This window comes from Lontra canadensis, unplaced genomic scaffold (assembly GCF_010015895.1).
Source record: "Lontra canadensis isolate GAN:19392208 unplaced genomic scaffold, GSC_riverotter_1.0 scaffold15, whole genome shotgun sequence".
NCBI classification, from domain to species: Eukaryota; Metazoa; Chordata; class Mammalia; order Carnivora; family Mustelidae; genus Lontra; species Lontra canadensis.
In genome coordinates, this window is record NW_022631009.1 from 2736684 (window position 1) to 2764600 (window position 27917).

At 37.8% G+C, this 27917-nt stretch overlaps 1 protein-coding gene across 2 annotated transcripts in view; it reads right to left on the reverse strand.

Annotated features, from left to right (window-relative positions):
* Positions 1-27917, reverse strand: part of COL14A1 (collagen type XIV alpha 1 chain) — a 216621-nt gene that overhangs the window by 130941 nt on the left and 57763 nt on the right. For both annotated transcript variants that reach the window (XM_032858416.1, XM_032858417.1), the window contains exons 6-14: positions 22632-22787; positions 21492-21611; positions 19639-19803; positions 16436-16597; positions 10878-11029; positions 9608-9737; positions 8714-8859; positions 5789-5918; positions 3721-3860 (exon numbers count right to left, since the gene is read on the reverse strand). In XM_032858416.1, coding sequence (XP_032714307.1) covers positions 3721-3860; positions 5789-5918; positions 8714-8859; positions 9608-9737; positions 10878-11029; positions 16436-16597; positions 19639-19803; positions 21492-21611; positions 22632-22787 — 1301 coding nt within the window. The remainder of the gene's footprint in view (positions 1-3720; positions 3861-5788; positions 5919-8713; positions 8860-9607; positions 9738-10877; positions 11030-16435; positions 16598-19638; positions 19804-21491; positions 21612-22631; positions 22788-27917) is intronic.

Consider the following 27917-nt stretch of genomic DNA (forward strand, 5'->3'; position numbering starts at 1 on the left):
ACATGAAGCAGGAGTCACCTCAGCTGACTCCACAGGGAGCCCCAGAGCCAAGTGTCCTTGCTGAGCTCTGCCCGTGTTGAGCAACCACGGGTTATTATTTTAAGCCAAGGTGTTGGTGTCACAGCAGGAGTGAACCAAAAATATTGATTATCTTCTGAATCTGGGCCTGATAGTATTATAGGTCATTCTTAGCATTAGCATTAATGTTTACTTTGGTTTGGGTATTGTTTGCATGCTTTCTGTGTTTTAGTTCCATTAATCGGCCGTCCACAATTAGAGTAGCTAATTATTGCCCTTAATTTGAAGATGGTGCAACTGAGACTCTGAAAAGTTAAGGAACTTGCCCAATGGAAACCAGCTGGTATCCAGTGCATCAACACAAGGATTTTGGACCCAAAATCTTATGCACAGTATGGCTTCACTAAACTCGCAGACAAGACAAATCCATATTTAAAATAGGAGTTCAAGACATGTTCTTCTAAATGATATTTACGTATTGCTTCTGTTGTTTTGGATTTTAACAGTTGAGTTTACTGAGCACTTTTGACATGTCAAGGACTTCACCACATTCATTGTTGTGTTTAGCCCTCTTTCCCTCCCACCAAACCCTAGGTATTTATAACAGCTATTTTACAAACAAGGAATGGGAGGCCCAAAGACCAGACCTAACTTCCTGGACATAAAACTATCAGCTGGAATGGGTAGTTATACATTGACCTCTGTCTCAAATCTATGACAATGGAATTTCATGAGGATATCAAACATACACAAAGCAGATTAAATTCAAACTTTCTTAGGTACACCAAGAGACAAGAAGGGGAAAAGGGTGTATATACACACACGTATATATGTATATAAGCATATATCTTTTCAGCATATATATGTTGAAACACATATACATATATATATGTTGAAAAGATCTATTTTATTTATTAAAGCATTAGCTGACTTTGAACAGACCGTATTTTATGCATTAACTACTGATTATTTTATCCCATTGAATGTAAAGTTCAAGGTGTCATCATTTTCATTAGTTATATTATGTTTTAGACAGTTCTGGAACTGATTTTGTTGGTAGTACTTTTACGATGTAGGAGAAGAACTTGAGAAAATGATAACAAATGGCCATGATCTCATGGTTATATAACTCTTTTTGAAAAATTTTCAAACAGTCTGGCCTAAAAGCTTAATTTCAACCTAATTCTGGGAGGGATAAAGAAAGAGTCCTTGATGAGGAACAAGGGACCGGGCTCCGCTCTGGGCTCTCTTGTTGAGTCATAGCTGTCGGGAACTGGACTTGCGTCTGAGTCTAAAAATGGTCCTTCCGTTTATAAAACTCAAAGGGGAGAACTTCAGTTTTCCATCCTGCTTGCACATTTCCCCAAATCCTCTCCCAGCACATGCTCTCTGGGATGGCCCTGTCCTCAGCAGACAAGTCGTGTTTTCAGCATGTTTTCTCTAAGGATGGCATAAGGGGCTCTCTGTAAACCCTGGTAGAAGGGAAGGACTCAATACATGTTACCGCCATCATCATCATCATCATCATCATCATCATCATCGACATTTGGTTGTCTTTCATTTTTTCTCCTTAGTCTCCAAGCAGTTGGGAGAGAGAGATAATACAGAACAGACAAAAAGGATAAAGAGGACGTGAAGGAGGGAACTGGGAGGAACAGGAAGTAAAGCAGAGAAATACAAATTGAGTCCAAAACAAAAGCTTATGGTCAATTGCATGTTACATACTAAGTAGATGTTGGCTGGGACATTTTCAAGTTCATTCCAGAATGTTTTGGAAGTTTCCTAAAAACCTAACTGTAGCATGACCTATAAGTAAAAGCTTGATTAATACAAGTTAAAGCAAAATATAGTAGGAATACTCACCCTTAAAATCATACATTCCAAAATTAGGCAAATTAATACCACACTTAAACAAAAGACATTTGTCTAGCAACATTTAGTCTCAATTGCATGGTGAAAAATTAAGAACACACACATACACACACACCAGTCAAATTGGAAATGCTACAAAACCACATATTGTTTGTGCATTTTACTCAAATAAAATTTTCTCAGATTTTCATTCGTAGACCATTTTCTCATGTTTTAAATTCAGTTTTACCAAATACAGCTTTCTGATTTCCCAGCATAATACAAATTAGAAAGAGCAAGTACCAAAGGCATCTCCAAGACTGAAAAACACTACAAAAACCCACATGTAGTTCTTAACAAATGGATTAGTTTGGGGTCATTCTTTATAACGGCAAATAACCTAAAATACCATAAGAGACCACAACAGTATAACAGTTATCTGAGAAAATTTGGCAAAACTAAATTTAAAACATGAGAAAATAGTATCTTCTTTCTCCTTTTTGTCTTATATGTAAACAATGAATCTTGGAACACTACATCAAAAACTAATGATGTATTGTATGGTGACTAACATAACACAATAAAAATTTTTAAAAAAGAGAGAGAGACCACAACAGTTATAATTTTTTTTTAAAGAATGTTAAGTACATTTCTTGTGCTGATCATTTTACAATATATACAAATATCAAATATTAGCAAATGTGCAGTATTGTGCATTCATAATCTAATGTCCCATGTGAGGGAGTCCTCTGCAAAATACTGCTTGGATTTAATTGTAGGAAACAGTTTGTCTCTGCAAATGAAAATAGTTTCTTCATCTGGTCAGAAAATAGAAGTGATGTAATCCAACATATTTCCCTCTTGGTCTTAACTTCTTGGATCAAGTTGAGGAAAAATAATACTAACTTTGCTATCTATGCTGCTAAAATATATTCCCAAGGAAGGACTTTGTGAAGAAATGACTATTTGTGAAGAAATTATTACTGACTGAGTATAAGATAGTGTATCTTTATAAGTTCTATTCAGTTCTGTTATTTGGAAATATTTTCCTACACAAAACTTGAGTTACTCAGTTTTGTATTTAACTCATCTAAGTCATTTAACTATCTGAAAGATGGGAGATTACTCAAAAGCAGAGGGATAAGGAGGATTACATAGACATTATTTCTAGTTTACAACATCTAGGAAGAGACCTATTTCCCCACATCCTTGCACTGGGGCAGACTATATATTCCAAAGATGGCCACGTCAACATATATCTCCCATCCCTCCTGCCTCCCACCATAAGTGGGACCTGTGTCCCTCCTCATGTTGAATCCAAGTGGGGACTTGTGCGGTGGCAGAGGTGGTATTCTGTGATTTCTCTTAGTAACTAAAAGCAACACAGCTCTCTCTTTTAGCTCTCTCTTTCTCTCTGTCTCTTTGGACACATGTCTGGGGTCTCCTGAGCCAGCATATAGAAAGTCTAGCTCCCTTAAAACTGCCATGCCTGAGGGATCTTGTGAAGACTTTAGTCAGAGACACAGAGAACTGCTCTGGCTCCCAGCTGATCCAGTCTTCCCAGACAAGACACGGGACATCTGAATGAAGAAGCCATCGTGATGATATCAGCATCAGCCACTATCTGACTAAGATCTCATGAGGGACCCCAAGCCAGAAGTATAGATCCAAGTAGTTGACACACTAGTTTCTGACAGAAACTGTGAGGGAAAATAAGAAATTTGCATTCTTTTAAGCCACTACGGTTTTGGGTTGATTGGTTATGCAGGCAAAAAAGTTAATACACACTCAGCAATAAATAAATAAATAAATAAATAAATAAATAAATAAATATTATGATCCTCAGCCTACCTCATTAATTTCAGTGCCATCTGCATTGTTATACATAATTCGATAACCACTGATCTTTCTTGACGTTGGGTCCCAGGCTAACCGAGCACTGTTAGAGCCAACATTGGAGATTCTCAGGTTTCTTGGTGGACTTAAAGGCACTTTGCAGTAAGTGGAAGATAAAATAATTAAAATGTTAAATCACATACACCTTAAAAATCCTCCCTACCCCCCAAAAAAACCTCAGCATCTTTGATTCCTAAATGACTTACATATGAAAAATTTTACCCCGATAATAACTTAAACAAAGAAAATGAACAAATTAACAAAGAAAAAAAACTTTCCTCGTATGGAATGAATAGTATTAATAAGGTATACATGCTTAGAAAGAAGTAAGATTTAGGTACATTTTCTGTGTCTTTCTTCTCCAATCAATGCTATTATTGTAGCTTGCTATAAGGGCGAAAGATTTATACGATCTGAAGAGAAACCAGAGTATTATAGCTTGCTATAAATAAGTAAACTAACGGATCAAAAACCAGGGCACCTGAAATTAAATCTTAGCTACTTCATTCAACTGTCATTTGATGCTGGCAAAGTTACTCTACTGCTCCTCTCCACAGTTTCCCATGTGTAAAGGCGAGTTTGATGGCCTCTGTCCTCTCTGCTTGGGTATCTACTAAGTCTTTCCAACTTGACCTGTCCAGAACTGAACTACTGACTCTTCCTGCCACTTCTTCCAATCTTCTCTCTCAATCTCCCCTTCTGAAAAAAATGGAAACTCCGTTCTTCTTATTGTTCAGGCCAAAAACTCTTGAGCCATCCAACATTCAGGTTTCTGAACTTATGTCACTTTCCCACTGAGACTGTCCAGGATCACCGTCTGGTGATCTAGAATCTTCCACCCAATGCTCCCGAACTGCCGTTTCTGGTTTATTTCTTATACTGTGCTTTTATCGATCTACTGTCTCTCTCCCTCCATATATTGTAATTAAAGAGGATTAGGGGTTAATTTTGTTCCTGGCTTTATTCTCAATATAGCAAGTTCTCAATGCATATTTGTTGACTCAATGAGCAGGAGTTCTGCCCTGGGTAAATCCCTCTGGCTTTGTGGGACTAAGTAAAAATGAACACTTTGCTGTCGCTTTAAAAATGTGTAACGAGGCACTGATATTTCTGCAGATTCTTGACTATCAGTTCCATAGCTCTCTGTACTTCCTCAAGGGCCCTCTCCTGATTTAATAGATTAAAATTCATCAATAATTTTTGAGAGTTTCATGAGCTTTTACAGGTTTATAGTAAAACCAACTGTTAAGGTTTATCACATGCTCTATGAGTCTGAGATGTTCTGGAACTGATTATTGTAACTCAGGTATCTCGTTAAACCCTTACATAGACTGTAAGGAGAGCATAATGTCCCCGTTATATAGGTCATAAAACTGAGGTAACTTGGTCAAGGTCACAGTTAGTAGGAACAGAAGAGCAGTTAGAGTTTAACCCAGGCAATCAGCCAATTGATTCGCAGCCTGTGATTAGTGCTGAGAGAGCCAGCAAAGCAAAAACCTAGAAGACAAATCATGACAGTTGTCAGCATCAACACAAACTATGATGCTTCCTTGCCCAATTAGTGAAAAACAAAAATTAGTGAAAAGACCAATTCTTTTCACTCATTCAATATATATTGACTATTTGGCAATAAAGAGCCTATAGACTTTAGTGACTCTTTTAATATTTAAGGAGCTAGAGAGAACATATAGGAGAGAGAAAGGCAATATAATTGAGTGTGGTGTACACTTTGCTCCAAATTTGTTGAAGCAGCATGGTACAAGGTCTAGTTTCCTTACTGCATAAAAATCCAGTCCTGGGAACAGGTACCCAGAGACATCATTTTTTTTAGGACCACCCCCCTCCTTTATTTAATCAACTAGTACATTTCCTGCCACTGAATAAAATACACATTTTCTTAAGTTACAATGAGCTCTTAAGAGGTTTCAACCTAAGCCAGCATTTCCAATTTAGAATCCCAACATTTATTTGGGCTTTTTTTTTTTTTTTCCTAGCATTTCCTCTGAATGACTGGGCTGCTCACGTGTGGTTTCTTGGCCTGTAACAGGATCGCTGGCCTCTTCTCCAAACATGGCATAAACTGTAACTGTGTACTCCGTATTGGGCAACAACCCACTCAATTCAATATCTGTGTGGGTGTCTCCAATCTTCATCTGAAAAGAACACACGTTATCAGATCATTAGCCAATGGGTACCATGCATGTTGCTCAGAGTACAACTGAGCAAAGGGGAGACTTCATGGAATAAGACTTTGTCTCCTCACAACCCTTTATTCAAAGGCTTCAGCCATAATTTTTCATTGTCTGCCATCATCTGATATTAGGAACAGATGCCACGGAACCACACAAAACTGATCGCACCCATGCGTGCTGTTTTAGGATAACTCTACGTCTGGACGAGAAGTGATCTCTGCCAGAGTAACAGTGTCACAAATTTAGTCCTCAGGAAAGTGTGGGTGTAACTGAGTCAGAAATGTTGTCTAGAAAGAGTATAAGCTCTAGGCCAGTGAGCTTGGGACAGAGCCAAGTGGGCATCGCTCATTGCTGGCTAATTCTAACCAATGCCTTGGCTGGGTGCCCAGTTTTCACTTTGAGCCTGATTGGGCTGGAGCAGTTTTGTTGCCCCACTCAACAAAGGGGCCCGTGCACTCGGATTGCAAGCTCTTTCCAGGATGCAGAAGAGATCAATCCACATTGACAACCAATGTAGCAATTTGCTTTTTGATTCTGGGATGACTTCTGACCCTTGGAGTCAAAGAAACTAGCCAACATTCTCGCTGTGTGCCAAACGCATGACAGCATGGCTTTATTTTGGTTTGGGAAGGAAGAAACTATCTCCAGAGCCAGTCTCCAGTCACACAACGGCCAATGCCATTGTCAAATTAGAAATTTTAATTTTGAAGTATTTTCATCTATATAAAATAAGTGTAGAGAAAAGAATGTGATTCACCCTGACGTGTCCATCACTCAAACTTAATAAACATGAAAATGTTGTCATGTTGACTTTCAATTTTATTTTTAAAGGAGCTAATATATTCAAATAAACAGAAGTTCTTTCTCATTCTTTCTGTTTGCTATCTCTATACTAATGATGCAGTCTACCTTCCTGTTGCAGTTTTTTACTTCTCCTTCTACTTCTATCTGTAAATAATATACAGTTCTGTATGTTTAATGTACATAAATGGAATCCTAGTGACATAATTTTTGCAACTTTTTTTCTGTTGATATTATGTTTCAAGTTTTATCCATGTTGATGTGCAGGGATAAAGATGACATTATTAATTCCTTTTGTATTTTTTGGTATTCTTTTGGTATTCTTTTGTATAAATATTTGCTATTTTCCATCCCTTTACTGATGAACATGTCAATCATTTGCAATACTGTGTTTTGAATAAATGCTTGCATCCCAAAAAGATTTACAGGAGGTTTCCTTAAAAAATTGTATATATCTTCAACTTGATGATATATTTCAAATTACTCTCTAAGGCAGCTGTATCAATTTACATGTCAATTTACATACCAATTTACATGAATGATTGTTTCCCATATGCTCACTAATATGCAGTTATTACTAAACTTTAAAAACTGTTTGCTAATCTACAGGATGTGAACGGGTATTCCTTTCTTTCTTATTTTTCTCCTTCTTGGTGAAGCTGGTCATTATTTTTAGCATCWTTTTTTAAGCCTCCTTTCTGCCAAAATAATTCAGACCAACATTAAATCCCAAATGAACTAAAGCTGTCTAAACCTTAGAAATAAAACACACACACGTCACAAAAGCTCTGTTCCTGGCCCTCAGATTCACCATAGTTTTGGCCCTAAACATTTCTGTCACCAGAAGCAATGTTAAAGACAATGTTTAGATAATAGTAAAGATTTGAGTTCTGAACTCCCTCTTGACTACTCTATCTGCCTATTCAAACACTCCCAAGTGTTACGGACATTTTCTTGTCATTTCTTGAATATCTATGTTATAGTAATCACTCCCTATAAATTAAAAACAAAGACTAAAATAAATCATTTGAAAGTTGAAGATTCATCATTTAAAATGGAATAAATGCAAAAAAATTCATACTAACACATTTTTCTACCTTTCAAATTAGTAAAAAAAAAAAAAAAACTTTCTAAGTCAGTGTAGCCATGGGGAAACAGCCATTCATGAATTGCATACAGCAATATAAATTATAACACATTTCTCTAGAATCATTTGCTAATACTTAGTATAAGCCTTAATAATTGGTATGCCCTTTGAGAAAAAGAAATTCCATTTCTAGGAATTTATCCTAAGAAAATAATCTGACAACCTTGCAAAGTTATATGTTAAGAATGATCACCAAAGGGGCACCTGGGTGGCTCAGTGGGTTAAGCCTCTGCCTTCAGCTCAGGTCATGATCTTGGGGTCTTGGGATCGAGCCCCGCATCGGGCTCTCTGCTCAGTGGGGAGCCTGCTTCCCCCTCTCTCTCTGCCTGCCTCTCTGCCTACTTGTGATCTCTGTCTGTCAAATAAATAAATTTAAAAAATCTTAAAAAAAAAAATGATCACCAAAGCATATTTTATAACACATTATATAAGTGCCCAAAAACATGAGATTAATTAAACATGACCTGGTACGAAACAACAGCATAATACTATAGCACCTTTTTTTTTTTACTCTAGCACATTTTTAACAACCATATAAAATATTATTTAATGGTATGAAAGATCCTTACCATAAACAAAACGAAACAGAATATCACAAAACCATTCCCATTTGTTGCATTTAAAAAATGCATTAAAAAGACTTCAATAATATTAACAATAGCTATTTCCAGATGGGGGTATGATAAGTGATTTCCCCTTTTACCTAATGTGAATTTTCTAAATTTTATACCTTAAAATTTTAGAATTAAAAAAATCCATTTTCAGGAAGTCAAAGATTCTAGAACTCTAGTAGGCAGCAGGTAGTTACCTCTTTTTCATCCCCAGCCAGACCCTCCGTGAGAGGAGCATAGAGGATCAGGTATCCGGACGCTCCAGGCACCGCATGCCATCTTGCCCTCAGACTATTCTCAGTTACATCGTACAGTTCAAGGTCAGAAACCATAGGTAAAGCAACTGCAAGAGATTTTTTTTTTTTAATTCTCAGCCATTTATCAGTACGTCTGTATATTTCAAAGTATCTAAGTGTTACTATCTACTAAGTACACATAATTTACTTTTCAGATAATATTCATCCTTAAATATGTTCACACAGTCTTGACAAACCCTTCTGGGAAGGCAAACATAGTGAATGTTTAAAAACAGGAGCAACATCTTCTAGTCTCTTATACCCCATTGCAGTGATGGGCACATTTCTCTGGAAGCCAGTCAAAACCAAGACTATTCAGACCACTGTTTTATGCCCCTCCCCGAGCACAGTGTCTGCCATAAAGAAGCTGTTAAAACCGCTCACTGTGTCACTTAGTAAATGACAGAATGGGTGGCTGGATGAACAAATCCATAAATGAATATATACCCATCCAGCCAATCAGAGACAGTGAAAAGACATGAATGAGTCCATAGTTAAATTAGTTCATAATACACATTCACTAAATACTTGTTTATTAAGTGAATACATGTATTTTGCACCCTTCACCACCAAGGTTGCTCTCTCCTTATCAAAGCAGAGGTCTATAATATCCTTCTCTATATGTAGCACTTGTACACAGGACATACAGCATGGACCAGCATAGAGCATCACACCCATGGCCTAGGACTCTGAGTCAGGATGCCCTCAGTACAACCTGGGCAGAAATCCAGTTTAAGAAAGGTCACCTAAGCATTGTCGTACAAGGTCAGACATGGGGTAGACTTCAATACATACGTGTGGTTTCAGTTCCCTGTAGGCCTTCACTAGCTGTGTGAGGATATATTGCGAAGACGGCTATCTGATATTCAGTTAAAGACATCAAGCCCTTCAACACCGTGGAAGACACACTTCCATCCACCACCACCTGATTAAAGAACAGTTCGAGGAATGAGACTAGGGAACACCTGACATGCAGAACTGAAACCAAAGAGCAAGAACATGCCATTCGATATTTTATTTGTGCCACATTGTCTTTTCCACGGTGGCAATCAATTCTCCTTGAATTCCTCCGGGAAGCGATGCACCTTTTACGGAGTATATCCAAAAGTCCCTTATTAAGTCATATCTAATGGAGAGAGTCTTTCCCAGGCTAATTGTTATTCCAACCACCTCCACTTAAAAGAGTTGACATGCAATATTTTTCCATGGAGCTCTGGGAAGCATTTAACAGACTTATTAGTCATGAAAAAGATAGAAGAATTGGAAGTACTCTGCCTTCTTTTTTAGTCCAGATAACTTAAATCTTCCTGCTCTACTCCTTGAACACTTAAAAAAAATTAAAAATCTTGCCATAATACAGAAGAATATTGTGAAACATGTTGAGGTCAACCAAAGGTTAGAACATCAAAAGGTTTGTACTTCCAAAAAAAAAGGGGGGGGGATTTCATCACATATTAACATATTCCCTGTGATTGTCAGTGTCAAAGGTAGGAAAAGGGAACAATCCAAACAATCATCTGACAACAGGCATTTTCTCCTGTGATGGCCAAACCATGAAAAAAACCAGCCATGGATTCTTTATTATGACTTCTCAACTGCACTAATCTCCACAAATGGCCAGGAAATCCCAAACCTTGGAGGACTATATGACCTCCATTTGGAACACATAGACTTCATTAAGACAGACAATACAGACCACTCCCAAAGTTGAAAGAATACATGAATAGCAAAAAAAGGGTTCTGGCCACATAATGAACTACTGATTCCTTCTGCTTTAGAACTTGTTAATTTTAAAAAGGAAAAAAGTCAAAATAAGTTGTGTAAGAAATGAACACATGACCCGTTCTGAGGGTTATTGGATAGAGATGGGAGGAGGAAGTACGAATGCCATAATCAGAGAGATGCGAGAGCAAAGTAGACACTGGGAAATGTGTTTCAGGCCAGTGAATTTTCAATGTTTATGTGAGAATAATCTCCTTATACATACAATTCTGTCTTGTCCTCACTACTGTGGAAGACTTGAAAGAAGGAAAATAATGGTTTGAAAATACCATCTCCTTATTACCTCGTCTGGTTTTCCGCCCCTGGCAGGGTAGTACACGACTCTGTATTTTTCCACTTTTCCTGGGGCATGGGTCCAGTTAACCATAAAGCTTCTGGCAGTGACTTCAGAAGTAATCAACTCTGTAGGCGGCCCAACAGTGGCGAGAGCTGAAGCTAAAGTATAGAAATATGTAAAGTGAACCTCTTTCCCAAAATTACTTCTCATAAAGTCTCGGAAACTCCATTAGTCAGAAATGACAATTGGTTTTGTGCTACTTCTAAGGTTTCATCTCTAGACAAATTGATTCAATTATTCATTCCTACATTTTTTCATTGAAACAATTAAGTGCCTATTATGTAGCGATCACTATGCCAGGTCCTGAGGATACACACTTAAATAAGGCAGTCCTTGATGCTAAGAAACTTTCTTAAAGACATTGCTATAGAAGAATAAAAAAAAAAAAAAAACGAAACCAGAAACACAACACTGATTGAGCATGTGCACATCTACAGGTACTCTCCTGAGCTCTTGAGAAGTATTATCTTAATTCTCAGTAGTTACTGTTGTTGTTCCCATTCTGTAGGTGAGAAAACTAAGGCACAATGAAGTTAAATAACTTGACCAAGTCTTACACTCAGTAAATATCAGCGTTGATATTGATACTTGAGTTTTTAATATGAGAGCCTGTGTTTCTAAGCATCAGGAGATGCAGTCTCTCTTTTTTTTTTTTTTTGTATTTATAAATGCTTTATTTGACTCATTGAAAAATACTCTCATCCATCGTCATTGACTTTAGTCCATTTGGCCCATTGTAACAAAATACTATAAACTGGATATTTTTTTTTTAAATTTAAAATTTTATTTTTTATAAACATATATTTTTATCCCCAGGGGTACAGGTCTGTGATCGCCAGGTTTACACACTTCACAGCACTCACCATAGCACATACCCTCCCCAATGTCCATAACCCCAACCCCTCCCCCCACCAAAGGAGAGACTGCATCTCTTTATGGGAGACTTCAATTCAACAAATGGCCAGTATCTAAAAGTCAAAAGAGAAGAAAAGGCAACTAACGTATACTGAATGTTACTATAAACTAGACTATGTAAGCACTTTATGTATGTTATTCACATGTTAAAACAAATGAATCTGTAAAAGATTTGAAAATGTGAAGTTCAAAGTCCTTGAACTTTAGGATTTCTTATCCTCTAGGGACTTACCCAAAGTAGCTTTAATAACCTTATTAATGAGGAAAAAACATAGTTACTGAACACTTAACTATGGCCAGGAACTATATTATATGCTCTATCAACTATATTATATGCTCTATCAACAACCACAGGGAAAGATTTTTGTTTTTTGTTTTTGTTTTTTGCTTTTTTTTTTTTTGTAGGAAAAATTGGTCTCTAAAGTAGTCTCATTAAGTCTCATTAAGAAGCTTAGAGAAATGTATTCAAGAAACTACTGCTTGGCTGTCCAACTTAGTCACAAGAGATCTGGTCCAGAGAAAGAGGAATGATGGCAGAGATGTAGCCAAATAGAATCATTCCACACCCTGGATACAATGACGGCAGGAAATAAAACCAAATTCTCCAAGGAGGATCTGGATATTACTCTCTTCTCAGATCATATCCCTGTAGACCAGATATAACCTGCTGACTAATGATATCATGAGAGACAAAGGTTAAAAAATACATGATGATTGTGCTTCCAGGAAGACAGAATTGATGTGACTTTCCCCTATTATTTCTGCTAAGTACAGCTAAAAATTCTGAAAATTATGTAATAAGACAAGCATAAGAAGACACTGAAAGAAAGAACAAAGCGTATGGGTGAGGAATTGCAGGACTTAAAGAATGATATGGTGATAAGTCCCCTGAGTTTTCCTTCTACTTCAAATGTCCTAGACATGGAGCTAAAGAATCCAGAATTTATTGACAAGATGACTGGACAGAAAAATTGGCAAGGATGTAGAACTCAACAAAGCCATCAACCAAAGGGATCTAGCCAAATTTACAGAATATTTCATAACACAATAGCAGAACACACATCCTTTTCAAGCACCCATAGGGCATGTAGCAAGATAACCACATCCTAGGCCAGAAAGCAAACCTCAGAAAATTTGAAACAATAAAAATCACACATAGTGTGTTCTCTAATGACAGTGAAATCAAACATAGAAACCAATCACAGAAAGGTAAGAGACAAACACCCAAACACTTTGAAATTATAAACAGCCACTTCTAAATAATGAAAGGGTCAAAGAGGACAGGTCAAAGAAAATAAAAAATATTTTGAAATGAAATGAAAATACAACATATCAAAATTTATAGAGCAAAAAAAAAATTTGTAGAGCATAGCTAAAGCCGTGTGGAGAAAGAAAATTACAGCATTTAACTAATTACATTAGAAAAAGAGGAAACATCACAGTTCGGTAATCCAAGTTCTCATCTCAACAATCTAGAAAAAGTATGACCAAGATAATCTCGAAACCAGTAAAAGAAAGAAAATAAGAAAAATAAGAGAAGAAATCAATGAAATTAAAAACAGAGGAGAAACAGAGAAAAATCAATGTAATCAAGAGCCAGTTCTTTGAAAATGTTTTGTTTGTTTTGTTTTGTTTTAAAAACAAACCTCTAACAAGGCTGAGAAAGAAAAAAGAGAAAGAAGACAATATTTACCAATATCAGTGGGAAAAAACCACAGACTATCACTACAGACCCTACAGACATCAAATGAATAATAAGGGAATTCTATGAATAACTTTCCACAAATATAATCTACAAATTCTGTGGAGTGAACCAATTCCTTGAAAAGCAGAAAGTCTCCCCCTCAGATGGGGAATAAGGAAAGGATATCCATTCTCCTCACTCTTATTCAACACAGTACAGGAAATTTCAGCCAGTGAAAGAAGGCAAGAAAATAAAAAGCACAGAAATCAAAAGCAAAGAAATAAAAGTACCCCTATTTGCAAAGGATATGATTTACTGCCTACATTGTAAAATCCCTGAAGATCTAGAGAAAAAATCCTAGAATTAGCAAATTCAAATAATGGCATAGGACACAAAAGAAACATACAAAAATATAATTGTGTTCATATATACTCATGTGAACACCAAAATAAAAAAAAAAAACTAAAATTCCTCAAAATAAAATTAAATACAGAGATGTAAACAGAACAAAACCTGTACAGAACTTGTTTCCTAAAAACTACAAAATGCTGATGAAAATCAAAGGATATGTAAACAAATGGAGGAATTTACCATGTTCCAGGACTGGAAGAATCCACACAGTAAGGATGTCAGTTCTTCCCATGTTAATATTTGATAATTGAGAATTGAATCAATGCTATTCCTAACAAAATCCCAACAAGATTTTTATGTAGAATAAATATTTCTCTAATATTTATTTGGAAAGGTAAAGAAGGTGAAATAATGGAAGCAGTTTTCAAATAGAATAATCAAGTGGGAGAATTCAGTCCATCCAATCTCAAGACTTATATAGCTATTGGAAATCAAGATTGTAGGATATTGGAAGAGAGTTAGACTCATAGAACCAACCGAACAGAATAGAGAATCCAGACATAAACCCATGCAAATTTGCCCAACTGATACCTGACAAAGATGCAAGCCATTCAATGGCAAAAACAGAGCATTTTCAGGAAGTGGTGCTGGAGTAATTGTACGTTGATAGGCAAAAAACCCTAAAAACCTTGATCTAAACTTAGAATCTTTCACAAAAATTTAACCAGGACCGTGGACTTAAATGTAAAACATAGAATTTTTAGAATAAAAATACAAAAGAAAATTTGTAGCATTTATGGCCAAAGAGAAGAGTTAGACTTGATACCTAAATAACCACAAAATGCAAAATTAATAAATTGGACCTAATCAAAATTTAAAACTTTTGCTCTGCGAAAGACCTTGTTAAAAGGATGAAAAGGCAAGCTACAGGTTTGGGGAAAATCGTAAAAAACCCACATATCAAAAAGAATTAGTATCTAGCATATAAATGAAGAATTGTCAAAACTCAACAGTTAAAAACTAAACATACACACACACAAACACACATATTCATCTAATTAGAAAATGGGCAAAGGATATGAACAGCCCAAAACCAAATACAGATGTGAAATAAGCATGCAAAAAAGATGTCCAATTTCATTAGCCATCAAGGAAATGCACATTAAAACCACAGTGAGATACCACTACATACCTATCAGAATGTCTAAAATAAAATGTAGTAACAACAGCAAATAGCGGTGACAATGCACAGAAACAGAATCGCACACATATGTTGCTGGTGGGAAGGCAGACAGCCGCAGCCTCCCTGGAAAACTGAGAGTTTCGTAACAGTAAGTGAAGCATGCTGCTACAGTGTGATACAGTAATCCTGTGTTTGGGGTAATTATCCCAGGGTCATTATCACAGTGACATGAAAACTTACCTTCTTGCAAGAACCTATACATGAACATTCATAGCAGATTTGTTTGTAACAGCCAAAAATGAAAACTCAGATGTCTTCCTTTCTTTTTTTAATAATTTTATTTTATTTTAATTCAATTAATTCACATATACTGTATTATTAGTTTCAGAGGAAGAATTTAGGGATTCGTCAGTTGCATGTAATACCCACTGCTCATTCCATAATGTGCCCTCCTTCATGCCCATCACCCAGTTACCCCATTCCCCTACCTACCTCCCCTCCAGCAGTCCTCGTTGTGTTCCTACAGTTAAGAGTCTCTCATGCTTTGTCTCCGTCTCTGATTTCATTTTATTTTTGTTTTTCCCTCCATTCCCCTAGGTTCCTCTGTTTTGTTTCTTAAATTCCACTAATGAGTGAAATCATATGATACTGTCTTTCCCTGTATCCTTCCAATGTGTTCATGGCTAAGCAGACTGTGGTTTGTCCATAGCATGGAATATGGTACAGCAGTAAAAACGAAAAGCTAATATATGTAACAAGTAGGATGAACTGAATAAAAAAGTCAGTCCTCAAAGATGATTTACCACATAATTCCATTCACATAATATTTTCAAAATAGAAACTATGTAGAGATGGAGCACTGATTAGTGGTTGTCTGGGGCGAGGGAGAGGCTGTGGGGAGAAATAAGTGAATGCGGCCATAAAAGGACAAAAGGAACGATTTCCACGATGGAATTCTGTACTTCGGCTCTCAGTTCCAGTATCTGCCTGGGATATTGTACTGGAGTTTTGCAATATGTCACCATTAAGGGGAACTGGTAAAGCAGACATGATCTTTCTCTACCTTATTCCTTACAACTTTACATGAATATATAATTACCTCAAATTCCAAAGTGCAGTTAAAAACAAACACCCATGATGGTCTAAATCCGACACCATGGAGAAAACGATATGGTGGTTCAACTATTCCTTCCTCAGTGGGGCTGCTAGTATACTCCCTTTCTACTCTGATGATTCACATCTTAGGGGACTAAAGGGTTCTGTTTAGAAAGTCAACATGAAAAATGATCAGAATTTTCATAATCCACGACAGACTTTTGGGCAGAGTAACATCCACATCACAGAACGACCACCTTCGTTTCCTCACTTTACCTTTGATCTCCCTGTCCTGTTCTTCCACCCGGGAACAGACAGTCCTCGTCAGACTCTCCACGACTGTGTGCATCAGGTCAAACTCGGCGACATTGTACACGTGAGTGCTGTCTGGTTCAGAGGCGATCTCCCGCAGCTCGTTCTCGTCCGCGTTTTTCACCCCTTGCATTGAGGACAACAGGGAGGGTCGTGACACTCGTGCCCCCTTTGAGAAACCAACCTCCGTGAGCCTGCCCTGAGCCCATCGGCGCCCCCCTTCAATTGAAGCATCTTCTACTTTACATTGTTAGTTGTTTTCTTAAAAACCACCTTCAGCCATTATTTTTAAGTGATTGTATCCTAATTCCGTTCAGTGAATCTTAACAGGAAGATGCATTAATGAAACTAACTTCTGTCTTGCGTGAAGAGGGCAGAAGCAATAGTAATTAAACCAGCATTCTAAACTATCAATCCCTTGGGTTTCAATTGCTAGAAAATAACTTACTTAAATTAAGAGCTACTTGTAGAATAAAAATTATAAATATAAAAGTATTGCTATTACTATATATGGTATTATTATATAGCATTGAGAGAAAGCTTGGGAAAGATTCTTTAATATATTCAGATACAACTGGCTGACTAGTAACACACGATTTGGCTAAATGAAAATAGGGAAGCTCTGTTTCTCCCACAATCTTTGTGGAATTCCATTGCTATGGAGAGGAGCACAATGTTGGGTGTTTGGAAGGCAGCAGGGAACCGAGTGAGACAGAAAATTCTCAGCTCCCATGCAAATTTCCCAGTCTATCTTAGCCATGGATGCTAACACTCAGAGTGTACCCGCTACACCCCAGGAACTATGGTATATGTGTATGTGTATATATATATATATATGTATATGGAGACATTTAATCCCCACAACCAACCCTATGAGTCTGGCACTGCCATTTCCCCCATTGTATCATCAGTAAGGTGTTGCACAGAGAGGTAAATTAACTTGCTCAAGGAAACCCACAGGAAGCGTACAGCTGGGATTTCCACCAGGTAGTCTAGATCCAAAGTCATAGGCTCTTAACTAGTACATCATGTCACCTCTCAGAAGATTGCAAATTAAAATGAGTAAGTGGGGGGCGCCTGGGTGGCTCAGTGGGTTAAAGCCTCTGCCTTCAGCTCAGGTCATGATCTCAGGGTCCTGGGATCGAGCCCCACATCGGGTTCTCTGCTCATTGGGGAGCCTGCTTCCTTCTCTCTCTCTCTGTCTGCCTCTCTGCTTACTTGTGATCTCTCTCTGTCAAATAAATAAATAAAATCTTTAAAAAAAATAAAATGAGTAAGTGAAATTATAAACAGAAAAGGAAGGCACAAGGTTGGGTTTTATGGGTTCGGAGGTAGATTTCTCTGCCCCAGGCTTCAGAAACAAGGAGCCTTTCTTTATAAATCCGTCATCGCAATCATCTAAGGGTATTTTTTTTTTTTTAAGGTACTGTGGAAGCAGGGAAGGGAGATTACCTAGGGCAACATGAATGACTTCTCAGATGCCTGCCTGTACCATTTGATTTATCTTCCAACCCTGACATATTAAGTGACAAAGTATGAGTTGTTTCTGAACCATGTGCTTTCAGGGGTTATAAGAATAATAAATACTAATGATTTCCAGGTAATTTCCAGAGAAAAAGTCCAAATTACATCTGCGGGTTCACTTCAAATTTTGTTTAAAAACTCATCCATTTATTATCAACAGGACCACAGAATGGAAACAAAACACATAAATTAATCCCATTAGTCATCTAAAAAGATTTCCTCTGTTGGACAAAAGGATAGTAAAATAAAAAATAAAAATTAGATCAATTCTTCTGATGTTTCTTGCCTGAAGGACTTCAACAAAAGCTTCTAACATGTACAGCTGGATCAGTGTCCACAGGTACAAAAAGCACCAAGTACAAGAAGAGACAATGAACTTAACATCAATAATGCCTTTGACGGCTTTTAGGTAAAACCAATGATTTTGTATTCATATAAGAATATTCTAAGAAAAAATGCCCCCTAACAACAACAGCAACAAAAACTATATTCTAGGGAAAATAGCCCTAAATGTCTATTATCTCTTTCTCATCTTTCCAAACTAAATAGTGTGTTGCAAACAGCTTGGAAAAGAGAAGAAAAGGTCATCATGACTGGGAAGGAATTTGTTCTCTAAGGATTTTGCCTTCCTCATCTCTGTGTCCCAGCACCCACCACAATACGGGGCACAGACCATAGAAGCACAAACTTCTTGAATGGAACCCTCTATAAACCACATTTCCAGGAGAAAATCTAGGAACAGATCAAATTGTTTCCCACTTGGGGTTTCTGTTTGGTTTTGTCCTGTATTGTTTCAGTTCGTCTCTACTGAGTAAAAGATCTTACTGCCAAAGAAACTGTAAACATTTTTATCGAGAGCAAAGTTGCATCATCTAAATGTTTTTACAGTTAGTTATGCTGAATATGTGCCCCATGTATCCTTTCCACAAGAAGGATACCTTATAAAGAGTTCATATCAAAGAAATAATACTGTATATCCAGAACTTTATGCTTTCTAAGTAGCTCTAGGACCTGAATTCCTTGAAAATGATAAACTGGTTTCTCCCTATACTACCAGAGAAGGAACTGCTAAGAGCAATATTAAAGAGAAAGTCCTGGGACATCTGGGTGGCTCAGCGGGTTAGGCATCCTATCCAACTCTTGGTTTCAGCTCAGGTCATGATCTCAGGGTCACGATCTCAGGATTGTGAGGTCAAGCCCTGAGTCGGGCTCTATGCTCAGCAAGGAGTCTGCTTGAGATTCTCTCCCTCTCCCTCTGCTCCTTCCCCCACAAAATAAATAAATAAATCTTTACCCAAAAAAGAGAGGAAGTCCTCACTAATTGAAAGATAACAAACATGTACCTAACTTTTGCATGCTACTTTCTGCTTTTCACAACAATTTATGAATGGGGTCTCACCCAGAGATCCTCACGCTATAGGGCACGTATAGAGGTAGGTGTAAGGTACATGCAAGTTACCATCGCCTCCATCTTACATGTAATGAAGCTGGGCTCAGATCACAGGACTGGCTATGACTAGAGTCAGGACTAGAAACTGTCCAGGTCCCCTGAATTTCAATGAAGTGCACTTGGCGTTACATATTGTTTTAACTGGTTGGGTGTCTGTGCCCATGACTGAAGTAGGACCATGAATAGCACATACCTATGGCAAAGAGTTCGACACCAGATTCACGGAGGTTTCTAGACGGAGGGATAATATCATCTTGGGACTTTCCATCTGTGATCAAAATGCCAATTTTGGACACTCCAGTCCTTGATCCTGCTTCTGGTTTAAAGCTATTTTCAAAAATGTAGCTCAAAGCAAGACCTGGGAGAGAACAAGAAAAAATGAACACAAACTAATCACCTCTAATAAAAAGCCTTCCAGTTCTGAAAAATGTAATCACAACCTAAGTGACTTATTCAGCTAAGTTTATTAGTTATGAATTTTCATCTTCAGTTTTTGAAATGACCTTTTTCTTGACAGATCTGATGAAAACTCAAAAATCCATCAGAATAGAGGTGATATGAAAAACTGAACAGTCCATCATTTCAGAAACCAACATTTATAAAGAACATTAAGTTCATGGCCAATCAATGTTGACAGATCTTTGTACAAGAAAATGTAAACCTTAATAATTTAGGATGAAGCAGGAACACCCACACAGAAGCAACAACCCCAAATATTACCAAAAATTTGTTTACAATGGCCTAAAGAACCAAAAAGTCTCTCTCTTTTTTTAGGGATAGTGGAGGCAGATCCAAAATGATCACCAAATTCCTTCCTTTTGATCATGACACTTTTCATCCAGAAAAAAAAAAAGAAAGAAAGCTTGCAATATTGTTCTAAGATTTGTGTTTAACGAAGTTTTTTTGTTGTATTAACAAAAAGATTATGCCTCAAACTGGCAAAGCAATTATCAAGATTTCCATGGTTTAGTTCAAAGTCAATGATAGTGTTGTTACTGTTTAAAATGAGCACCTGCATTGTACACCTACAGAAGAAAAGATCAGGTGACAATCCTATGACAACCCATTGTGGCTGGAAAAATTATAATCTAAATATTCTTACAGTCTTTGTTTACCAAAAATACTGGTGACCCAATGATCCATAAATATTTTTATGATAACTACTGATTGCAGAATAAGGGCAAAGAAAATACCTTCCTTGAAAAATAAAGAAGGTAGAAATTTGTTTTCATTTAAATGATGGGGTGGCTAGGGGCACCTGGGTGGCTCATTGGTTGAGTGTCCAACTCTTAATTTTGGCTCAGGTCATGATCTCAGGGTCCCAGGATCAAGCCCCACATCAGGCTCCACGCTAAGTAAAAAGCCTGCTTAAGATCCCTTCTCTTCGGGCACCTGGGTGGCTCCATGGGTTAAAGCCTCTGCCTTCGGCTCAGGTCATGATCCCAGGATCCTGGGATCGAGCCCCGCATTGGGCTCTCTGCTCAGCAGGGAGCCTGCTTCCCTTCTCTCTCTGCCTGCCTCTCTGCCTACTTGTATCTCTCTCTGTCAAATAAATAAAATCTTTAAAAAAAAAATCCCTTCTCTCCCTCTCTCTCTGCCCCTCCCTCCCCTCGAGCTTGCGCGCTCACGCTCTCTCTCTCTCTCCCCAAAGTAAATAAATAAAATCTTTTTAAAAGATTAAATAATTAGTTAAAAAAATAAGTGATGGGGTGGCTAGAGGAGAAAACAGGTAAAAAGAGGAAAATGAACTGGCAGAAGCTAAGACAGCCACAGCTAACACAGTCCCCAAACACTGCCAGCCTCAGCTTTGCTCCATCTCCTCCTGGCCCAGCCAAGCCCTTCTGGGGACGTTCATGTAGCAAAAGGAATGGCATGTCTGGGTCTTAATTCTTAAGGCTGAGTTTCAGAAAAGAGCCCTCTAGGAATTCCAGATTTTAGTTGAGTTTAAAAATACTATGCCAAGTCTTACAAAGTGGCAGAATGAAGAAATGAAATGAATCTTTGGGGAAGATAAGTTGCTAAAATCACAAACTGAATGAAACATACCTGTTAGTGTATTTCCTCCTTTATAGGGTAGATTTCGGACCGCTTCGATGACCTCATCTTTTGTGCTAAAGGCATTCAAATGCCATTCTATTCTGGGGTCGCCGCTATACTGTGCAAGACCTGGTGAAAAAGATGAGACAGCCCGCCCAGAAATGAGGGATTACTCAAAGATCTAGTGAACTATTTGTGAAACCAGAATAATAAAGGGCCTGATCTTTCTTTATAACAATTCTTTCTCTGTTTCACTATATATTTTCAAAAAGAATTCTTGGCATCAATTTCAGGAATTAGTTTGGACATATCTTGGGGCAGGAGGAATGTACATATTTTCTAGCCATTTAGAAGTGAGAACCTAGGGGCGCCTGGGTGGCTCAGTGGGTTAAAGCCTCTGCCTTCGGCTCAGGTCGTGATCCCAGGGTCCTGGGATCGAGCCCCGCATGGGGCTCTCTGCTCAGCAGGGAGCCTGCTTCTCCCCTCTCTCTCTGCCTGCCTCTCTGCCTGCTTGTCATCTCTGTCAAATAAATAAATAAATAAAATCTTAAAAAAAAAAGTGAGCACCTAATTAGGTACTTAGTACTTAAAAAACAAATCTGATTGTATTTGTAGATAAAAGGTCTAGATTTACTGGTTCATTTTTATCCTCAAAGGAATGATTTTGCTTAATGGCTATATAAAAGTGAAACTGAGACTCTATATGATAAAGTCATAGATTTTTAACTTTTTTTGATCTTGGCTAGCACTAACTTGGCAAAGATTATTTTGTACTATAAAACTACTTCCAATTTCTAACTTTCTTAGTTCAAAATTCCACTGGATTCCACTGTTTCTTTTAAAATAAAAGGAAAACTTCTACCTGAAAAAATTCTTAAATCAGTTGCAACTTTAAAAGTTATTATTATTATGGGGCAGAGAAGATTTTGACATTTTTGAAAATTTAAATGTGTTCAATAATTAGTCGAATGACAGCATCATTCAGCGTAAATTAGCAGGAACAGATATTTATTGATCCAAACTTGTGCTCTTAGGAATATCACCATAGCTAACCCTGTAATTCTAGAAGCTGCTCTCTAAAGTTTTTTGAAATCTCTTATGAAGCTTATCTACATTGACAGCTGACTTTGGCTAATACAGAACGTGTACCAATTCGTGTCTTCTCTGAGCCCACGTTGAAGGCTGTCACCAGGTTTTCCAGGAAGAGTCGAACCAGTCTGAAGTTGAATCTGCCGATACTCCATGAACCATCAACCAGGATCACAATATCAGCAATGGCTGGAGTTTCACAGAAAAACTTCACTTCTGCAAAACACAACAACCCAGAAAAATATCTGTTATCACTGCTGGCACTTAAAAAAAAAAAAAAGTGATTCTATTTTATATCTTTCCAATAACTTAGTGCTAAGAATACAAGAAAGTCCCTATTAAAGCAACGGTGTTTTTACAATGTTTCCCTTAAATGCATTCTTACTAGGCAAAAAAAAATGTGGTAACAGCTGGCAGCAGAGTGAGTGTTCTGGAAATAGTTAGCAAAACACTGGCAGGTTCACACCGTTCTGGCAACTCAAGCCTTCTGTGTGTTTTAGAGAGTAGTGTCTGTGAAAAATCATCCAGCTCTGGGCTTTTGCCTGTAGATTCTTTCCAGGAAAGGTCTTAGCAACCAGTGTGAGGGAGTCGGCAGAGATGGGACGATGGCCAGAAGGCAGAGAGGCAGCTCTCCTGTTCTGATAAGTTACCCTGGCGGAAGTGATAGAAAAGAAATAGGGGCTTCCTGAATCCAAGGAAAAGTCACAGCCATGCATTTAACCTAGGAAAGGTACACAACGTGATGGGATGAGCACTGGGTGTAACAGGCAACTGATGAATTACTGAACTCCACCTCCGAAACTAATGATGTACCATAGGGTGGCTAATTGAATGTGAGTAAAAATTAAAGAAAAGAAAGGTACACAGACCTTGGCTAAAGTTGGAAGCGTTTGTGGAAGAAGAAAATTGGGAAAGGGCCCAGGCGTTTCCCCATATTCAAATTCTTTTGCATACTGTATCCATATGACAATAAGACTTTTCCTCTAAAAATCATTTAGTAATTGATTCTTGAAATGGCTCAATTAGGCTGTAGAATAAGGTGCTAGAAAAAGAGGCCCAGAAGCCAGAGTGGTACAACCCTAAGCTTTACCCTTAGAGAAAGTCTTAGCTGGAGTGATCTTGGCAACAAAAGAAGAAGCTGTCTGATGAAGGGTGGGTCTGGGCTTGACTAGGTGTCACCCAGAGCCAAGATACTAAAATATTCTTAATGCATTTCAGAACCTTTAGAATTCTACAGTATTGTTAGTACCTTTGGTAACATTACTTTATACTCTAGTTTGTGCTTCCAAACGGACTACTGAACTTTGCTCAGTGTTCATATTTGGACTACTGATCATGAAGAGTGTGTGTGTTTCTTTGGGTCCATGTCAACTTCTTGAAACTGACCAGCTAATTCCTATCTCATTTGTTTCCTAACATTAAAATGATAATAAAACAATATTTGAAATGCAATGTTGTTAATGTAATGGGACCAAAACACGGAAGTGTTTATGAATAAATTGAATCAATTTTTCCCCCAGGCGAAAAATAATCAACCTACTATGGTTGGAGTAGGAAATTCAGTAGATGCCCCTGAAGGGCCACATTATTCTAAAAAAATCTTGGTTTTCCCCCCCCCCCCCCAGACATAAATATGCATGGAATACCTAGATCCTTTTACCAGAAGGAAAAAAAATGTACTTGCCAATGAAATAATCAGATACTCATTATGGGAGCTAAACAGTACAGGTCAATAAATCCAAAGTTTACATATTACATTTTTGGGCACCAAATCTCCCTTCTTTAATAATAAAATACAAAGCCACTACACTGAAGTATTCTAAAACAGAATGATTGCAAGAAGTCATGGGATAAAAATTAATTTGGTTTTTGGAAATAATCAGGGAAAATTGAAGTCTTTTGAAACTTTAAGAATCTATTTCTCTCAGTGTTTATGGGGAAAACTTACTGCAAATGGAGAGTCCTTTTCTTTCTTTTCCAAAACTATTGGGGGGATACTGTTTCACTTTTTAATAAATTGTTTGAGTGCATCGTAGATAAGGTCTTAGAAAAGGAACCATTTCTCCCTGCTTATTTTGAAGAGGACTTTTATGTGAGAACAAAAATAAATGAGTTCCACCAAAATGCAGCAATCGGGATGACTCTTGGCAACACACCACTCTTTGGTAGGTAGCGATATTTGGTGGGGAAAATAGGAATCCCAGAAGATTATTAGTAGCATGATATCTTTTTATAAAAGTAAAATAATTAATATAAAAGTACTCCCTTTTTAGAGATATATACGGGCACTGTAGATCTAGAAAGGGGGGTTGGGTGATGAAGACAGAGTCTAAGACCATGGTTGTCTTGGGTGAAAAGAACCAAGGAATTGGGGTGGCAGTAAAACCCTCTGGTGATATGTGGGTTGTGGGCAAAGTCTTAGCTTTTCTGGGAAACAGAGGGGTTTGAGTGGTCATTATGCCACTAAAAAATAACAAATTAGATAACTAATCAAAAATAATCCTACTTGGAATGCAGAAAATATTGACTAGAAAAATAATTTCAGTGTTTACATCGTACAACTTAAACAACAAACCTTAAAGACACGGTACAATTCCACATACTTCATTTGAAATTAAGGCCTCTGTGTGCCCTGTCTTCTAACTAAAGCCCAGTATCTGTTATATCAGCAGAAAGATGCAGTTTTTAAGATATTGTTGGATTTCGGAAGTCAAAATATATCATTGGTTTTGCGTTTCAAAGCTTGATTTCTCTTCAAGATGAGTGCACACACATTTGGGAACTGTGGAAACAGCATTTTTTTTTTTTTTAAATGCCCTAAACCCTGATCATTAGCTCTAAGACCTATCCAAGCTCAGTGATGCTCAGGGCTATTTCCCACTGTAGCAGGCACAAATGCGGCATGTCCAGCCCCACTAAGATTTAGCACAGGCAGAACAAACTGTGCATGTGGTTTGTGCCGGGCATATCCTGCCAAGTGTGTTTGTGCCCCAGGCAGGCCAATGTTCAAACACCTGGGACAAGAGGTAGTTTTAAAGTTGCCATGTTCAAGTTCAATAATCACACATCTCAAACATGACTCCAGCTGCTCTGGTGAATCTTTTAAAATATATATTCAATTTTTATTAATTTTGAGTGTCTTCTGGGTGTCTGGGTGGCTCAATCAGTTAAGGGTCTGCCTTTGGCTCAGGTCATGATCTCAGGGTCCTGAGATCAAGTCCCATATTGGACTCCTTGTTCAGTGGGGAGCCTGATTCTCCCTCTTCTCCCCGGCTTCTGTCCTCTGTTGCTATCTCTGTCTCTCTCTCAAATAAATAAAAAAGATATTTTTAAAAAATAGTAATTTTGGAGTATTTTCAAATCTTACTAAAAGTGAGAGCCCAGATTCAGCACTGATGACAAATGATACCTCCTTCTACTAGAAAATAGTTACCCTGTGTCTTCAGAGAGGGACCACTCAGGAAAACAACAACAACAACAACAAAAACTCCAAAAGCAAAGAAACCTAATGTTTAATCTTAAAATGTGTGAAAGAATCAGGTGGTAGAAAACCAGACACATCTGGGAGCCCAGATAAATGTCATGCAAAATTCTGAAGCCAAATGTATTTTTTTTAAATGCATTTAAAAGGGATAAGTACATGTCCACATTAACCAAGCTATGGGAAGAGCCCAGATGTCCAACCACAGATGAATGGATAAAGAAGACGTGGTCTATGTATACAATGGAATACTACTCAGCCATCAAAAAAAAAAAAGAAATCTTGCCATTTGCGATGATGTGGATGGAACTGGAGGATATTATGTTAAGCAAAACAAGTCTATTAAAAGCATTATGGAGGGCATTATGTTAAGCAAAACAAGTCACTAAATTCTACCTCTGAAACTAGTAATACAGTATATTTTAATCAAATTTAATTTAAATAAAAGAACCCCCACAAAAAAAACATGAAATTCCACAGTTTTGCTAGTTATCAAGCTGCAAATCAGCCTGGCAGTCAAATATGACTGTGAGTTCTTAAAATCAAATGATAAACAGTTTATTGATAAAATACAAACAAATAAATAAATAATGGTAAAATACAAATAAATAAATAGATAAATAAATGGGATGTACATATCCTTTCATTGTTAAAACAGTATTCTGTAATTAATTATGATAAGAAAATAAATCTTTCTGGCCCTCCATATTGTATTTAACGTTAAAGCCAAGGAGCAGGGAAAATGATTTCTTGAACGGTATTTTAATTCAGCTCTTTGCTTAACTATGGACTTATCTAAAAAGCAATTCTGAAAATGCAGGGAGTGTAAGGAAAAAAAAAAAAAAGGAAAAGCTCAGCAGCTGAGGGCAAGCAAAGGAAAGCACCCAGTCTGTGGTCTAGATCACTAGCCTAACACTGAGGTCACAGATGGCATCAGGAGCAGCAGCTCCCGGAAACCAACGATGCCCTATCTGAAAGTTACATCCATCGTGACATTCAGTGTTAAGCCCTCCACGCTCATGTATGTTTTCAGACCCCACAAGGGCTCTAGGATACAGGTACTATTTTTATTGGTCCCAATTCCAGCCAAAAAGTATGATATACATAGATTCAGTGATTTGCCTAAGAGGTCATACACTGAAGAAGTGTCAAGGCTGGGGTTTGAACCCCAGTGTCGTATCTTTAAAATCTAAGATTTTAGGGGTGCCTAGGTAGCTCAGCCATTAAACGACAGACTTTTGATTTCAGCTCTGGTCATGATCTCATGGTCTCTGGAGATGGAGCCCCACATTGGGCTCTGTGCTCAGCAGGGAGTCTGCTTGAGATCCTCCCTCCCTTTGGGCACCTGGGTGGCTCAGTCAGTTAAGCATCTGCCTTTGGCTCAGGTCACAATCTCAGGGTCCTGGGATTGAGCCCAACCTCAGGTTCCCTGGTTGGCAGGGAGCCTGCTTCTCCCTCTCTCTCTGACCATCCCCCTGCTAATTCTCACTTCTCCCACTCCAAAATAAATAAATAAATAAAATCTAAAAAAAAAAAAAATCTCTCTCCCTCTCCTTCTGCCCTTCCACTCCATGTTCTCTCTCTCTCTCAAAAATTAAAAAAAAAAATAAAAATCTTAAAAAAATAAAATCTAAACTTTCAGCCAAAAGGCTGTATAGACTTCTTAAAAAGAGAGAGAGAGATTTCATTATTTATGTTGAAGAGAGACAGTGCATGTTGGGGAAGAGGCAGAGGGAGCGGGGATTTGAAGCCACCCCCCTGTTGAGCATGGAGCTCCCTCTCAGAACCCTGAGATCACATCCCAAGCTGAGATCAAGAATCAGAGGCTTAACTGACTGAGTCACCCACAAGGCCAATGGGCTATA